Raw genomic sequence first — 17,796 nt, 5'->3', positions numbered from 1 at the left:
TTGTTAAAAACTAGCTGAGGATGGTTTATAATGCAGAATTCCAGTGTACTGTATATAAAATAATACAGTAGGAAACGTCCCTTGGTTGAACTTCCCCTCCACTGGAAACAGAGCTGGTACATGATGATGGAGCTGATAGTTTGCTCTCTGGGGCCATAGATAAGTTCATTCAGACATGGAAGGGGCATGCTAATAAAAATTATACTAAGTTGAAGCTTATCTCTTGGGCATCCTTTGATATCCTTTGGGGCCACCAACATGAGAAATGGCATAGTGTAGCTTTAATGACAGGAGTTTATGATGAAGGGGAAGGCATTATTGTTTTGTTTTGTTTGTTTTTCTGTCACCACTCAAGTTTCTCAGTCAGGAATTCAGACTGATAGTCTGACAATACAAGTCCACTTCTCTTCCCTTGAGGTTTCCACTGCACCCACGTTACAACTTTACATTGGAGTATGGTGGAAAGAGCTACATATAGGTCTTTCCACTGTGGTTGTGAAATTGGTGGTAGTAGTAGTGAAATTAGTTTGTTCCTCATTCTTGCTTTTTTCCCCCAGGCTGAAGGAGTGATTACGCTGAAACTGGGTTCCTTCAAAGCCCCGCACCATGAAAGGAGTGGACAAATCATGTCTATGGACTGGTTGCCTGAGAAACCGCACAATGTAATGGCTATTGGATTCTATGACGGTATGAACTGATTTTGTTGGTTGTTTCATTGTTTGGTTCATTGTTTGAATGAACAAATAGATGAGTTTTATGTTACAAGTGTTTGCTTAAGTTTTTTTCTGATCTTTGACTTTTTCTTTTATTAGTTGCTCGAAGTACACTTCTTCATTTGCTGTAGCTGTACCTTTATACTACTGTCCATTGCCCACTGAAGTATAATTTACATACCCTTCTGTGTGTTCATACCCTCTCTGTTATCTCTCTCTCTCTGTAGGCATAGTTGGTCTGTGGGATTTGTCCACTAAGTCTTTGCTGTTGCGTGTGCGAGAGCCAGACCGCTCAATGACCCTGCTGCCCTATAAATGTTTCCTGGCCCATGACAATGCCGTGCGAGCCATGGCCTTCTGTGCCGCTTCCAGGTAGCCACCTCCTTCACTCTGGTCTTGTGACACGAGTGTTAATGCTGTATTCATGTCACATGTATGATTACTACAAAACTCCAGTTGTAGCATCTTGACATCCTCAGATGGGTCGAAATGCAGGAACACTTTAAACCATCAAACCCTGATAGCTGTCTCACATAGTGTGACTTATAGGATTTTCCATTTGCTCTTTTTCCTCTCTTCAAGCGCATTGAATTTCTTCCTCATCCACTTCAGGTCAGGGATGTGTTCACATACAGTGAAAAAAGCACGATGCAAGCATGTCAAGTATTCAAATCCAATCCAAAGCAGGACTTTTAATTGTTAGTGCAGAAATCTATACTGAGATCTTGCTGATCAGTCATTGTTTGAGTGTGTTACAGCACAAAGGTCAAATTTGCAGCCTCCTCTTCCCATGGCTATAGTAATGCAGAGCAGGCCGTTGGTTTGGATATGTTCTTACTCCTGGCAAACTGCTCTGCTCTCTAATGGGAAGAGGACAAGAAGAACCAAACTGAAGGAGTACAGTTCCAGTGACCTGCTCCAAACATACTGCATGTAGATGCACCCCTAATGCAAGTGGAGATTGTGCCGAGATCAGCTGCATTGACTGGCCAATATTGGATTTTTAATAAAAGGCCAAAGCCCAGTGTGTTGTTTAACAATTGTACAGACTCATGTACAAACTCATACACTGATCGTGGCTTCCCTCTATCTAATCGCCTTTCTCTGCTCCACTGATACACGTTTAGAGGAGGCAGAAAATTAGGGGGTGATATTGGTCCACCTCGTTTGAACTGTATAAAAAATAAGTCTTTTATGTTGTCTTAAATGCTGTTTCAGAGGCTTTTCCACCCTAACAAGAATGAAACAGTGGGGTAACACTATATTCATGTAAAATTTTGTTAGTTCTAGGTGTGAAAATGGTCCGATGTGTATTGAATATCATTACAGTACATAGGCTATTACCCTGTTCTTGGGTAATTCTAGGGTTTATCTATGGGTTTTTGTCTAAAGACAGATTTGTATTCATATCTCAGACCTGTGGCCGATATACTGTATAGTCATTTCCCTAGCTAATTAACATTGCCATTAAGATCACTGCAGCATCGTTCATCTCGGTGGCAGCTCTGCAGGTCCAGACTGAACTCATTAAATGCTAGATGCAGAGGAGGAGCAACCATGTGCTTTTTCTCATGCAGTTTGCTCTTTGGTTCACACTGCTTACACTGCCTCAGTTTCAGCAGCATGGTCACAAAATGTAAAATAGAATAAAATAACATTTTTTGACATCAGACTAGCCAAATTTAATAATATTGAATATTGCAACTTTTGATGCAACTTCAATTCATTGATATTGATGTTTGCCTTCAAAAGGTTGATCAAACCCAAAAATTTCCACATTGAGCATATTTGGCAGTTTGGCTTCATGATAAACCTGCACTGAGGTGCAGTGTGACACCATGAGGATTGTACTTGAGAAAGAATACTGAAGAATACTGCCACTTTAATATAATCAAAAGAGAAATAGGAACATGTAGTATTTTGGGGAAATGGGGATTGAGAGAAAGCAAGAGATATGGAAAACATGAGGGCTGTAGACATAGAGGTGAAAGAGAGGTGTGTGTGTGTGTGTGTGTGTGTGTGTGTGTGTGTGTGTGTGTGTGTGTGTGTGTGTGTGTGTGTGTGTGTGTGTGTGTGTGTGTGTGTGTGTGTGTGTGTGTGTGTGTGTGTGTGTGTGTGTGTGTGTGTGTGTGTAACAGGTTTATTCACCAGAGAAGCTGCCTTGGCAGCAGAGAGAGAGACTAGACGACATCTATCTTGTCCAGATCACTGCCTTTTAATTACAGAACCATGAAGAAATAGATTGAGAGTGTGCCTTTGCTTTGTTCCTCTCCTTTATCTCTTGATTTGTTTTTTCCTCCCTGATCTTTTTTCTTTTTTCCTACCTGGACAGTTTGTCATCTTTTCTCCTCCTCACCTTCCACATCTATCTTCCCTTTTTTTTCTAAATGAAATCAGGAAGAACATGGATTGCTGTCTGTTGGTTTGTTCGTTTGTTTGTTTGGCACATTCAATATGCCAGACACCGGTGATGGGATTTTGATCAAGCTTGGGCGAAGGATGCAGCTCACTTTTGGCATTTCATTACCCCTGAGCTCCTGTTGTACTGAATGGCCCAAGGGAGGTGCTGCACTTGCAGCTCACAAGTAAAGCATTCTAACCTTTTAAATGTCCTACACCATAAGTCAGAATGATGTGAAATTGAAAAGGACTCGAAATTTAATCATATAGCCGTCTGTCTTTGCTCTACAAATTTGCTCTCTGGTCCACCACAGTATGTCATACTTGATTTTCAACTATAAGGAAATCTTGTGTGTCCCACCAGTTGTATGGAAAATTTGACTTATATCATACATGGCTACAATACTTAAACTTTGTCTCATTTGTATAACTTCTTCCTAATACCTATTTCTGTCTTTCTCAGACATCTGTTGGTGACAGCAGGAGATGACCGCATGGTGAAGACGTGGGATCTCAGAAGGGCCTATTCGCCGCTCACTGCTCAGAAACGCTACCTGACCACTGAGGTCTATTGGCCTTTAAGTTCATCTGGCATCCTTCTGTCCCAGGAGGCTGCCTTCGCAACGTAAGAAGGGGCTTGTCTTGTCATCTGGGTTAGCCTTTCTGGGTCAGTTCTGAAATGATTTTAGTCAGAGGCACTTAAAATAATTTGTCACAGTCATTTTAGTCAGTTTAGTCAAATGACAGGACGTTATTCTAAAAATACTGTTGCATTTTCTGAGCTCCCTTGGTTTATTGTTCTGTCCAGTTTCTTTGCTTGCGTTAAGATGTTGGTTTTCCTTGGGATTCCCCATGAATGAAACTGAGTCTCTGTCTCAGAGAAACTCATTAATGACATTGTTTGATCGTCATCATGATAAAAAGGGTCATCAACTATTTTTATTGGAAAAATTTGTTGACAAAATTGTCACTGCTCTCAAGTAATCAGTTGCCTTTGAGCTGTTATACATGCATGGCCAATCATTTCTTACAACTGAACAAGGACAAAACTAAAGTTCTCATCACTGGCACCAACCTCAAGAGGGATTTAATTTATTCCAACATGGGTACTTTATTTTCACTGACCAGACCTTAAGTGAGAAGCTTGGGTGTTATTTTAGATCCTGATTTGATTTTTGATTTTTTTTTTTACTTTGTTCTTTAATATAAAAAACATCCTTCTTTCATTTGCACAGCTTTGCTAAAGTGTTTTCTTGTTGTTGTGCTGAGAAGCTTGTCCATGCTTTCATATCTAGCCGCCCTGACTCTAGTGTCGCTCTCTTTACTGGCCTTCCAAATGCAGCAATTGCTAAATTACAGACTACATCACATGCTGCTTCTAGGGTTATGAACAAAACTAAACTGAGACAATGTATAACTCCCATTCTACATGGACTAAACTGGCTCTTTTAGAATTCACTTTAAAATTTCCATCATTGCTTCTAAGGCATTAAATGAAGTGGCTCCTCCATACATTGCACACTGCCTGTCTTTCTACAGTCCTCTGTGCACTCTTAGGTCCTCCACAGCTTGAGTAGTTCAAAGAAGAGATGTTCCAATAGAGATGGGAAAAATAATTGCTTCAGCTACAAATGGCTTTTTTTTTCTTTTTCTTTCTTTTTTTTTTTTTTACTTTTTTTTTATTGCCACGTTGCCCCTGAATTGAAATCACCCTAATTTTAAAAATATTTTTGATTTTATTCATAGTGGCAAAATGTTGTTTAAAATGCAGCAGGTGGTGTGACCTGTTCAAACAAACATTTACTTACTAAAGACTAAAAGAAAAAATCATGCGGCACCTCCACACTTTAAAGATTACTTTTTGGTCATTTGTTCTTCATTAGACCGTCACAGTGGAGAGAGACAGAGAGCGGGGATAACATGCAGCAAAGGGTCTGGGTCGGATATCATGAAATCAGATCACAGTTATTACAGATTTGCAGGACACTACATATTGAATCGACACTCAGGCATCGCAGATCGGATCCTTAGGTCCCAACTTAATTATTGAAAGTTTTGAGAAAGTCGTGGAATTTGACATTAGGGCATAGTAGGAGTGTTTCTTTTATTTCCTGTTTTTTTTTTTCTTTCTTTTTTCTGTCCTTCCTTCCTGTCATATTTAATTCTATCTGATGCTTATCTATCTGTTTAGGTGTGGTTTGAATGGAGTCCATTACTTTGACCTGGGCTACCATAACCAGCGCTCGATCTTTCTGGTTCCCAGGAGCGGCACTATGTGGGTGAGTGCTACTCCACCTTTGCTGGCTTGGCCATTTCAGTATGAACTTTAAAGATTCTTATGGGAAAACTAGATGATTGCTGCAGAAAAAAATTATGGTACAGAAACAAACAAACAAACAAACAAGAACACCATAAATAAAAGAATCAAGCATATTCTGCTTATTAACCATGATGACATTTTGAATACTTCCCAGTCATTTAATACATAGAAGGTCATTGGATTTCTTGTACAATCATACTCTGTGTGATATTGTAATTAATGATAAAGACAACAAAAGTGAGTCATGTGAAATTCTGGAGAGGGCATTCAGGCAAAGAGTGCTCTGTCCTAGTTAATATCTTAGTGCTGATTATTTGGTTTTTGTTGTTGTTTTTTTTTTTGTCATTGCAGTCCATATCTTTCACTGATTGGATGAACGCGTTGTTGACATCAGACACCCTCGGTGAGGTGATCTTTGCGCTGTTGCCGATGATGAACGTTGCTCCCCAGTTCAACAAGCGGCCGATAGAAAGACGCTTTGTAAGTCTCTGGGTTCTCTTCAAGAAGTTTTCCCTTTAAGTTCAGTGCTTTTCAGTGAACTTTCATTTAAAAGTTAAAGAAAAGAAGATCCCACAGAAGTTACATTTTCTGGGGCAAATATTTGCTGATAGTATGTGAATGTGGGCCAACACTCCCCTTACACCTTCCTGTTTTCTCCCTCCTGTGTCCTCAGCCGGTCTTCTTCACAGACATGGTGCCTTATGATGCAAATACTGCCAAAGCAGGAAACCAAGAGATGGAGGGCTTAGAGCAGGAGGGAGATGTGGTGGAAAAGAAGAAAGGAAAAGATCCAGAAGGGGTGGATGCTGGAGCTGAAGGGGACAAAGAGAGCGGTAATGGGAAAGAAGGAGAGGGAGAAGGAGCAGGAGAGAGTGGAAGCCTCCCTCCATCACCCCAGACATACAGAGAGGCTGTGAAGAAGTACTACCTTCACTACACTGACAGCGATATGGTACGTAGACACTGTAGTGAAGATGCTGAGAGATGACATGACAATACATATGATCTAATGTGCGAACTAAAGATCATACAATAACGTATGTTTGCAGATTATGCCTAGCCTTCTGTCTCAGACTGGCTGGTGTGGGACGGGGGCTTGGAAAGACCTGCCACTTTGCTATGGTGTCTGTCGGTCTCTAGTGCTTTATCATTAGAGGCGCCACCAGTGGTGATTGTGGTGGTATTTAGAAAATATTTACTCGTAGTTACCGAGAACTAACAGCATCAACTCTCTTTCTTTACCTGTTAGCATTTTCAGAGTCCCAAAAATGTGTTTGGTCCAAGTTCAAAACTGCCTTTTGTTGCTGGTGTGTGTTATTCTCACAGGCAATCATACAGTCTCCTTAAAGACAGCAGATGGTGCAGTGATCGGCCCTGTCCTGACAGAAAGTTTTTTCACACAGTTTTAGTTGATATCTTTAATAGTAATTTATATAATTGGATTAGAGTGATGCATAATCCATGTTTGAGGCAGTCTGAAACTGAAAACGCAATAATAATGTACCTTGTGGGCAAAGACATAGGTCTGTTGACCCAGATGACAGACACCCTCAAGTTACTGTTATAGTGCACAAATGTACTGTGCACTTTTTTGTGTAAAACTTCAAATTATGATTTGCATGAATTAGTCTGAAGTGGAAGCCCAGCTGCATGGAAACACAGCTGCCCTGATGCTGGCTCAGCAGTCTGACAGGCGTCATGATGGCGGCTCAGCTCTCCAGCTAAGGACATGATTGAGTGTTGCACCCATCATTAGCTTAAAGAGCAGCTCTCCTGTCTAATTCTGACTCTCTTTCTCTCTCTCTCTCTCTCTCTCTCCCCCCCCTTCTTTCCCAGTTCCATCTGTTACTCTGCTTTCTAGTTCACTGACCCTGTCATTGCTCTTTATACAACACACACACACACACACACACACGGTAGCCCAGTGTCTTTGTACAAGTCACAGGCCACCAAGCGTGACTATTACCCAGCTGGCCAACTCCCCTCTGCACAGACTGAGCTCAAATTCACCAAGCAATAAGTATTAATTAGGGCTGAGCTATTAATTGAATTTTATTTTCAATCATGATTTTGGTGTCCAACAATTATGAAAACAAAATAATCAAGATCAAACTATTATTGTGCCTCATTGTGTTTCACAGTCAGCACAAAGCAGGAAGCTCCACTGTGAAAGATATTTAAACGTAACTGTCTGGAATCTGACCAAAATGTTTCATCTTAATATTTTCAGGTTGAGGGCTTCCCATTGATAACCAGTGAAGTATCACGTTGTGTTTTTAAATTCATGTGTTTATGCTGCGTCTTCCAATTTCCAGCGGCACTTCAAAAATTCCCAAAGGCGGGCGCCATGGGAACGCATGAAAGCCACTGAGGTGAAGTCTCGGGTCAGCATGGACGTGCTGCCCGTGGGTGCACTGCATAAGGTTTGTACACCCCGCTGGGAGCAGACACACACACCATGCAGGCGTCATCACACTCCTGCTGCAGCACAACGCCAACACAGCAGGGGAGAAAATGGTGTGTGAAAGAGGAAGATCCACACTGTAAAAAAAAAAAAAAAAATCAAAAGAAAGGAGGACTAGAGGTGAGAGAGAGACAGACAGAGAGAGAGAGAGAGAGAAAAAGAGGAAAGGTGAGACTCTTCCTCCTCTTGCTTTTTCCATGATAGGCAGCCATAAAGACAGACTGAATGTAATGATGTGTAAAATGAGAAAAATGTCACCCTGGGTTGTGGGAGGGGAGGGGAGATGGAAAGCAGCCATTTGAGGATTTGATGTGTTTAATTTTAAGGGGCACAGGGACAAAGAAAGACAGAGCAAAAAGCAACTACAGAGCCCTCTGGGATGGCATGATCGACGGGAAGTTCATGGCACAGTATTAAAACCCCCCCAAAAACATACAGAATGCCATCAGCTGTTTTTATGTGAAGGGGATGGATGGTTTAGAAAGAAAAGGAAGGAGAGACTGACTTGGAAGAGAAGAAAAAAGGCAATCTGTAGCAATAAAGAGCAGAGCAGGATGGAGGGGCTTCAGGGAAAGGGGGGGCAGTAAGGTTAAATGCTTGTGACAGGCATCTGAAGCAGCTTTTCACAAATTTTGACCTCAATCCAGCGCCATCAATCTGGCTTTTAAACGTCATTAAAATCGTTTGTGTTTCCCACAGAATGGGATTCTTCTCTAGAAGGCAGATCCCCTGAAAGAGCATCTAACTTTATTGAGAGTCTCTTAGCCAGTCTCTTAACTCTTTAGGAAATGAACAGACTTCTGGTAACATGTCCACCAGTTTCTTCTCATTGCGAACACACAGTCAGACAAGAGACTTTTTTTTTTTTCAACCAGTCACCATCGTGTCCTCCCTCCTCAGGTGCGTTTCAACCCCAACATGAGCTGCCACACCTGGCTGGTGTCTGCAGGCCAGGCGGGGCTCGTCAGAGTCCACTGTCTGCAGGGCATGAACACCTCCAACATCCAGATGATGGTCAGCAAGAATCAGGCCCAGTTCAACGCACTTTATTCACCAGAGGACCAGCTATAGCACGACTTCAACACCACCACACGACTGATGGCTCCAAATCGTCACACTACAGCTGTGGATCGGGCTGGTCGCTGCTGTCGGACAAGAAGAACACTTACAGGAACTGCAAAAAACTGTGTGAAGACTGATGGCCCAGTTTCTCATGTGTGTATTCTTCTTGTTACAGTGAGGGTTTTCTGAGGGCATGACATTTCTGCAAAATTAGCTCCAAATTACCAATACATCAATGCCTCTGGATGTCCAGTTTCAGTGCCGAGGCCATTAAGCTTCCATTAGGAGGAGATCAGACTAACGGGCAGCTTTAGATAGAGTTTCCTGCTGTAACCTCAGCGTCTTTGAGGCTGAGCGTACTGACAGCAGCCACCCGGAACCTGACTGCCTTGTAAAGTGTCTCCTTGACGTCCTCCATCTGTCAGCTCGCACTGGCAAATGACAATCAACCGTGTTAATGGTGGCAGTTTTTAATTTTTCAACCCTGAGAGCTGCCCAGTGTAAGCACTGTGGGTGACTTAGCAGCTCTGGAGGAGTTTGGGTTCAAGTGCCTTGCTGAAGGGCATCTCACTGCTAGTTGCTTGAGTGTAATGAGTGTAATGCTGTGTTCAAAGACTGAAAAACTGTTCCGTTAAGGGTAATAACAAATAGGACAGGTGACATATCCTGCTTGGTGAATTCAACTTCACATTCCCTTTTTTTTTTTCCCTCGCAAATTTTCTCAGTCAGCGCGGGGATTTGTACCAGCAACCTCACCGGCCACAGGATATAAGCAATGAAGGACTGAGTTGTGAGATGTGAGAATTTTTCTAAATGTCACCCCTGGAGTCTTTCTCATGTTACACTCCAGACAAAATGCTGTATCAGTGATTTTAACAAAAAAAAAATGGATCTCGATGTCGACATGACTTTTTGTGTCAGATGTGTGCATATGGAGTCTGTTGACACACCACTTATGTTTTTATAGCCCTCAGTTCCTTTGTGGTTTTATACCTCTAGCTCTTCTTGCTGCTATATATGTAAAATTAGTTTAATTATCATTATTTTTTTCACTTTTATCTTGTTTAAAAATACTCAGGCTAGAACTGAGGGTGAATACTTGAAATTTTTTTTACTGTAATTCTGCTTGTAAGTTTATTCTAATGTGAAGAATTTTAAGAGCTCTTATTTTGCTTTTCCATTTATCTATATTTTATATCTGATTCTAAATTATTTGAGCGGTAGGTGTGCACAATATTTTACAACAAAAGGTTTCTTAGTTTTTCATGGCTTTATAATTTTTTCAGTGCCTAGAAAGCAGTAAAACAAAATGTAACCACTGAGGCAAGCTAACACGTTAAAATAGTCTTAATTGGACAACAGTCCTTTGTTTAGAGGTTTGGGAAATGCAGTAATCAGTATTTCTGGCTTTGACCGTTTTGATTTTATTGCGTAGCTCTCGTAGGTGTTAACAAAACCCAGTGACATGTTGGAATCATAAAATACACCTGCTTCCCTTTGTATTTTTTTTTTTTTTTTTTGCTCAGATTTGCTGTTACTAAAATATTAAAAATTCTCAAATTGTTTTCATAACACAAATGTTTCAATAAATAATATTTCAGGGTGCTTGTGAGGTCATCAGTCTCTATCTTACTACCTTTTAACAAAGTTTATAATGTTCAGTTTCTGTTGACGTTGTGGAGAATGTGTCAATTTAATTCTGTGTTTATTATCGAGGTTGTAGTTTGCAGAGGTCTTGTACTGGACTACATTACATTGAGGTGTTTCTAATTTTTTGTCCTCCCCATTTACACACATGAGGGGGGACAAAATATTGGAAACAGCTCTCAATAAAATGCAGTCCAGTCCAACAGCAGCACTAACTATGAGCTCAATGCCAAACATAGAAGTGAATGAACACCTCTATTACTGTGACAAAAAGAAAAGTTGAGCATTATAGGCAGCAGAAAAGGAAACTTTATGGGACAACAGATGTGTTGGATTGGATTAGATTGTGCAGGTGGAGCTGGTAATGGGGCCACTGAGTGTATATACACACCACACAAGACCTTACTTCCTATCTACTGAAATATAACTATTTTTATTTGACCTTTGAAGTTTTATCTTCAAACCTCAGGTAGGCCCCTAGCATGCTCTGTTTTTGTGCCAAGCTGCCAACGTTTGGCACAATGGAACATTTTGAACATTATGTTTGTGATCCATCTAGAAATAACCTATCTAACCTAATCTGCTTCCCATAAGTGGTTTCATTCTACTTCTATGAAATTTTCTTTCTTTAACGGGGAATTACAAGGATCTACAGAGTTTTGCATCTCTATTAAATAGCTTTGAAAACAGTTTCATGTGAAAACTTGAGGAAAAACTCCCTGGGCATGTGGATGTACAAAAATGAAAAATTAGCCTCGAGTTTTCATCCGATACCCTGGCGTCTTTACCTATCAGCCAGTTCCTTGGACTGAGACTGAGCCACAGCGCCTGAGGATGTCATCACTAAGGCCATTAATGTTTGCTCAGTGGGGGATTTCATCAAACACAAACAAACAATAGGATTTTTTTTCTACTGTAGAAACATGAAAAGCCTTTTTTCATTTTCATTTTTACTAATGTGCCAAGTAATTTTTCACTAATTTGCAGGTTTCAAGCAGTTAAGCTGATTGGAAATAGCAACATGATGATTATATAGAATCCCTCACACATTTTCTACACTAACAGTTTTTAGTAAATTACACTGAATATTCCTCATTTTGCTGAGGACCCGACTGCAAACCGCTGGTGTATATTCTTGGAAATAATCCAGCTTCGTTCCATGGTCAGCATTCATTTATTTCTCTTTACAAAAACTCACATAAAAATGAACTATCAAACATCACACGTGACAAGTGGCTTCATATACAAGATCACCAAACATTTAGACAAACAGGACTTTGTAGAGACTGATAAAACAAATGATGTATTTACACAAGTATACAGAAAATCATACACACAAAATAAATGATATCTGACATATTTACAGTAGTCACACATTGTATAATTGTCACAGACAGCAACAGTACAATACACAGCATTCTCAAACGTTACACTTCCATAGTGAGCAAACAGAAACAGCATTTTTTCAGGAATGAACTGGAATACTTGGCTTCAGTTGAACATTGTAGCCTGCTGTAGGAGGGCAACCCCAGTGTGCATGTATATCAAAAATAGCACAATAAATGCATCGGTCATTATTACATTCACTTTGTTTGAACTTTGTAATCAAAGCTGTTGGGTCCATATTTGTTCACTTTTCATGATTATTTCAAAAGGAAAAAATAACTGCATTTAGATATTTACATTTCGATATATCTCACTAAAAAGGTGAAAATATAAAATTTTTCATTACATTTTTTTTGTTTGTTTCAGTGATTAATCTTCGGCATGTTATATCAACACCTTTTGATTGGCAGTTAAACAAGGATCTCCTTACTGTTCATAATCTGAATAACAGCTAACAACCATGCAAATGTTTGGTTCAGAGTGGGTGTCCACTGGGCTTTGACAATGTACAACTGTCCCTTCTTTTCCTCAGTGGATCTGGAGAGCAGCGAGCAACATCAACACTTCACAGCACCAGGAAAACGCTAGAGGCATGTCCACTGACTGCTCGCCTTTTTTGGCCAGACAGTCATTTATGTGCAAGGTGGAGTGGAGGAGATCTGAGTCACTGTAGTTTTGCATACATTGCTTGTATTTCATGGTATGTTTCTTAAAGGTACAGTCCATCCATTTTGGAAAATTTGATATTAATTCACTTCCCTCCTAGCTGTTCTGTAGGACAGCAGTGGTGCTGTCTTCCTCTCATTGTTACTGAGTGCTGGATACTAACAGTTAGCATTTGGAGCATCCAGCCAGTATCCAGCACTCAGTAACAATGAGAGGAAGATAGCACCACTACTGTCCTACAGAACAGCTGGGGAGGAAGTGAAAATACTCTAAAAATGTTAAAAATGGGTGAACTATCCCTTTAAAGATGCTACATGTATCATTTTCTAACATGAGTTTAATTACCATAACAAATAAGGTCAGCGTTGAGAGGATCAGCAGCCTGTAATGACCTCTACTGTGCATTTTATTTTTGGTGTCAGGTGGGATTTGGGGGGCAAATCTGCTGGATTACAAAACAGAAAGAGGGCGCTGCTCCTTTGCAACAAACTGAGCTACAGTATGCACAATCTGAGCTGACTATAATGCCACATTATTATTTTTCTTATCAGTAGTAGTGGTATATCATGGTGTAAATGGTATTTCTGAGGTTTTACCGCCCAGACAAGAGTAAAACCATGGGGGATGCACTGTATACGTCCGTCAGATATCCATATTGTTCAAACTTTATGATGATATATTACCATTCACTCTTCCTTACTCATCATTCAGGCCTCCAGAGGGGCCACATAGACACACACATAAGCAGACATGAAGATGTAAATAGAGAGCTGAGGGATACAGAGGGATGTATAGATGAGTGGATAATAGTGGAGCTGCTGGAGGACTGAGAGATAGATGGATGACAATGCAGAGCTGGAGCTAATCATCCGACTCCGAGCGACTAAATGATTTTCACCCTCAGATCTGAATCTTCCCTCAGCTGAGAGGGTTGTCGGAGCTGGCTGGATGCTTCCTCAATCTGACACTAATCCACTCCCATTCAGCTGTGCAGACCATCCATAACAATATGCTACCGACTGTTTGGCAAAACGCCTCTCGCTAGACTAAGGACCAAATCAACAGCACTGTAATTGGCTTTCAGAGCTCTGGAGTCAATACCCATGTACTACAAGGAAATAGAGACCCATGGTGAGCTATTACAATGAACTGCTGCTGCATCTCTAATTCTCAGCGCCAGAGCACAGAGAAACACCAGGTTTAACAATCCCAGCAGATGAGATAGGCTACTTCCTTGACATTCATCCTTGTTGTTGTCTGGTGGTGTGTTTTTCTTATCCTCACAGAAAAAACTGTCCAAACACAGATGACATGACATGACATCAAGTAAAAAAAAATGTTTGACATAAATCAGTAATGCTGAAGGTGACCTTTTACCGTCAGCCCCAAGAATCATGAAGACATTTTCACACCACTCTCAGTCCTGGGCTGAGTCTCTTCACACCTTAAAATGTGGATATTCCCATTCTTAGCCCAGGACTAACTAACCCCTGCTCCAGAGCATGGCTATCCTTTGGTTTTTGGGGGACAAAAGTCAGGGTTAAAGTCTGTAGTGCTAATCAATGTTAGAACAAAAACAATTGAACACTGAATTGAAAAGCAATAGAACATTTGTTGTCCAGTTAAAACTGTGGCTCAAAGACGTTAACCCTAGGCTTTGATTTTCAAGTGTGAATCCTTAACCCAGGGTTTACCGTAAAACCTGGGTTGATCTGAGGTTAATCTAAGCCCTAGCTACAGTTAGCCCAGGGTTTACCTAGCCTGGAGCTAAGGAATGTACATGTGAAAAGGCCTTTAGCCCAAGGTTAGGACCCCTGTCAGCCCTGGGCTAAGAGTGGTAAGTGGTGAATAGACAGTTAGCCCAGTGCTAACACAGAGTCGTAGTCCAGGGCTAAGTTTAGTGTGAAAAAGGCTCAAATGTGAGTCCTTAAACCAGGGCTTACTGTTAGGCCTGGGCTAACACAGGGCTCAGGTTCGCCTAGGGCTTAGGAACGCAAGTGTGAAAAGGGCTGCACGGCTGGAAGTTGAAAACAATAGGCCCCTTCTCTGAGGGACTTCAAACAGGCATTGTGGGAAATGTAGGAAAGTAGTGCTTGAAGTACAAGTAGATGAGGCAGCTTGAGGGAGAGTGGACACTCCAAAAAAAAAAAAAAAAAAGCAAATTATAACCCCCTTAACAAAATAACTTTGAATGCACTGAACTTTACAAATAAATAGCAGAGGATGGAGTTTTCCTTTAATTACTGTCACATTATTAGCCGAATGCATTTGGAATGAGTGAAAAAGTGAAAAATGATGATACTGTTGAGGTGTCGAGTGGTTAGAGAGCTCGTCACAGTTAATCCAAGTTTTTCACCAGTACCCGTTCCCTCTGGCACAATGCAGAGTGATGAATAGTCATCTTTGGTATGATGCAATAACATGAAACACAGTACAGTACAGTACAGAGGAGAGTTTGGTCAAGTCCAGAACCAAGAATAATTTGAAACATCATAAAGACTTATGCTAGCATGGTCCAGGAAGTACAGTACAGTGCAGCACAGCTTGTGTGATCTAAACCGAAATATGGCATTTCAGAGGGAATGCTAGCATGGTATAGATAAGGCTATATGTCCAGTGTAAATGATCCAGAATCCCAAAAGACATCTTATGACACGAGCCGATTTCCCACCGCGGGGCCAAGCGGGACTTATCAAGGCTATGTCTGAATGTAAGTATTGATAACACAAGGACGGAAACACTGTTTGATAAGTTATCCCTTTTTTTTTTTTTTTTTTTTTGGTTATAGTGTAGATGGTGACAGGTATTGTGCTGTTTGCTTTAAAATCTGCACCAACACCAGGCAACAGACTGAGGGTCAGTTGCTGGGCCATCTGCAGCCATCGCTGAGCGAGTGCACCATCACTTCAGGGAGGAAAAAGAAAAATACTCTTTGATGGCTGTTGCACTGTTTCAAATGATGTAGTGGCAAGTAACACTGAGGTGACCATCACAAAGCAGCAGCCATCAGAATGAACAAAAAACTATTACATATTCATTTAGTTGAGGAATGTCATTCATGATTAGCCAGTAGTGCCAAGTACCGTTTGACCCTTTAGTGGAAATGAGGCTATAATGTAACACAGTGAGTTTTCAATAGATGGACCGTTTGGTCGACACAAACATTAAGTGATGAGAACATACACACTGAAACCATCCATGGTTCAGCAGTCTCACACTTTAGCATAAACCATGCATTACCAGCATGATCTGAGACATGAGCAATGAGAACTGGTAGCAGCTCTAAAGCCAAATATCTCAATCAACCAAACTTTATTTATGTAGCACCTGTCAAATAAATCAAATTGCAATTCAAAGTGCTTCACAGGTGACTGACAAAATATAGGATGTTAAAAGTGGATTGTACACCAAAGGATAGGATACAATAATAATGATGAAAATAAATACAATAAGTATAAATATAAAACCATAAAATTATGAAACACTACATGAAAGCCAGATGGAATAGCTGGGTTTTTAGTTTATAAATATCAAAATATCAAATAGTGTAATGAAACAGAGATTACTGTATGGCTCGACCCCAGAGCATCCGTGCATCAGTATGTGCATCATGCAGAATATTGTATTTCAGACATCATTGACTGCATTTGATGAAGCTGTGGAGAATGTGTCCCTGCTCCATCCCAGCATTTTCAGAATTTTCCAGAATTTGAGGAAGTGATTCTTCTCCCCACTGCAGATTAGCTCGAGGCACCCATGATATCGTTTGTTCATTTTTCCACGATTGACGCACAATATCTCGGACACCAGTGACCTGATTTTGACAAAACTTGCGGCACTGCTTCCAGCATTAACAATTATGCAAGGTGACAAATTTGTGACTGGTAGGCCCAAACGGGAACTTCATCATTTGCAGAGGATGAAATGTCTGCTGCTGCCTGTTGCTGCTAGGCTGGGCAGTTAAAACCTGAATGAAGCATTATAACCTGGGTAGTGTGTGTAAAACCTATAAATCCAAAAAATAAACATTTGAAAATAAACTGTTACGGAAGTAAGAGTTGGACAGCGTTTCAGAGACCTGCATTATTTGCATTAAACAAAACTGAAATGCAAAATGAAATGCAGCCGCTGTTTATCAGGGAACACTGACAACTGTTGCTGGGTTCAGCCACTATGAATGCAGGTAGCCCAACAGGCACTGAAGCTCCACTGGAGCTTCAGTGCCTTCTTTTTTAAAGATTATTTTTTTGGCATTCCTGCTTTATTTGATAGCAACAGCAGAGAGATACAGCAAAGTCAGGGGAGGGAGAGGGGATGACATGCCTGTGAAGGGCTTACGCCACATTTGAATCCAGGCCGCTGCAATGGGGAATAGGCTTTGAAATGTGATACACACTCTACCAGGTGAGTCACCAGGACGCCCCCATTCCACCGCAACTTCTAGTGCAATATAATTTGTTAAAAATAAAAAGTTGTCAGTGAAATGAGCAGAGCCATAAATTACTGAGCAGGTAACTGATAAAAGAACTGAACACCTGTGCACACTCTAAACTTAACAGTGCAATATTTTAGATGTATGTCAGATTGAATTTGCTGCCTGATTGCTTGGGTGTGCTCCAAAATCCGACCAGCACATGCCAGTTTTGCTGTCCTGAACCAACAACACATATACCAGCTAAATCACGGTGAATTTGTCATCAAATTACTATCATAATCCTGCTGAAGCACAGGGATGATTTTGAAATATAGCTTTAAGGAGTGAGTAATGGTTAATTTATTTATTGTTTTCTTTCACAGCTACAGTTCACAATTGGCATAATGACCAGTTGAAAACTCCACCCACACTCCTTTTAAACAGTTTGTGCCGCCCCCTTGCACCTTTAGCTAACCATGATCCTGTGAGTGAGTGAGTGAGTGAGTGAGTGAGTGAGGGCACTAGAACCAATAATTTGCTTTGAATATGTGGATGATTTTGATGTACATGTTCTCATCAACTTAATGACTAATAACTTAATGACTCACTCTATTCCTTTTAACAGGAAGATGCTTTGGGAACACAGTTCAGATCAGTCCAGTCCACCCAGTGAGAATGAAAATGGGTCTGAGCCAGTCCATGTCAAGTCTAGTCCAGTCCAGTA

General features: G+C 40.8%; 1 protein-coding gene across 4 annotated transcripts in view; it reads left to right on the top strand.

The window, feature by feature from the left end:
* gtf3c2 (general transcription factor IIIC, polypeptide 2, beta) overlaps positions 1-10,564 on the top strand; it is a 29,906-nt gene extending 19,342 nt beyond the window's left edge. For 3 of the 4 annotated variants that reach the window (XM_030046958.1, XM_030046956.1, XM_030046957.1), the window contains exons 14-21: positions 558-687; positions 941-1,085; positions 3,577-3,738; positions 5,305-5,392; positions 5,785-5,913; positions 6,107-6,385; positions 7,749-7,856; positions 8,798-10,564. In XM_030046958.1, coding sequence (XP_029902818.1) covers positions 558-687; positions 941-1,085; positions 3,577-3,738; positions 5,305-5,392; positions 5,785-5,913; positions 6,107-6,385; positions 7,749-7,856; positions 8,798-8,968 — 1,212 coding nt within the window. In that variant the 3' untranslated portion in view covers positions 8,969-10,564. The remainder of the gene's footprint in view (positions 1-557; positions 688-940; positions 1,086-3,576; positions 3,739-5,304; positions 5,393-5,784; positions 5,914-6,106; positions 6,386-7,748; positions 7,857-8,797) is intronic. The other variant, XR_003927934.1, reaches the window with a different exon arrangement.
* The last annotated feature ends 7,232 nt before the right edge of the window (positions 10,565-17,796 follow it).

Source organism: Myripristis murdjan, chromosome 24, assembly GCF_902150065.1.
Source record: "Myripristis murdjan chromosome 24, fMyrMur1.1, whole genome shotgun sequence".
In the NCBI taxonomy this organism is placed as follows: domain Eukaryota; kingdom Metazoa; phylum Chordata; class Actinopteri; order Holocentriformes; family Holocentridae; genus Myripristis; species Myripristis murdjan.
The sequence above is the reverse complement of the archived record's forward strand: the minus strand, read 5'-3'. Positions and strand labels throughout refer to the sequence as shown.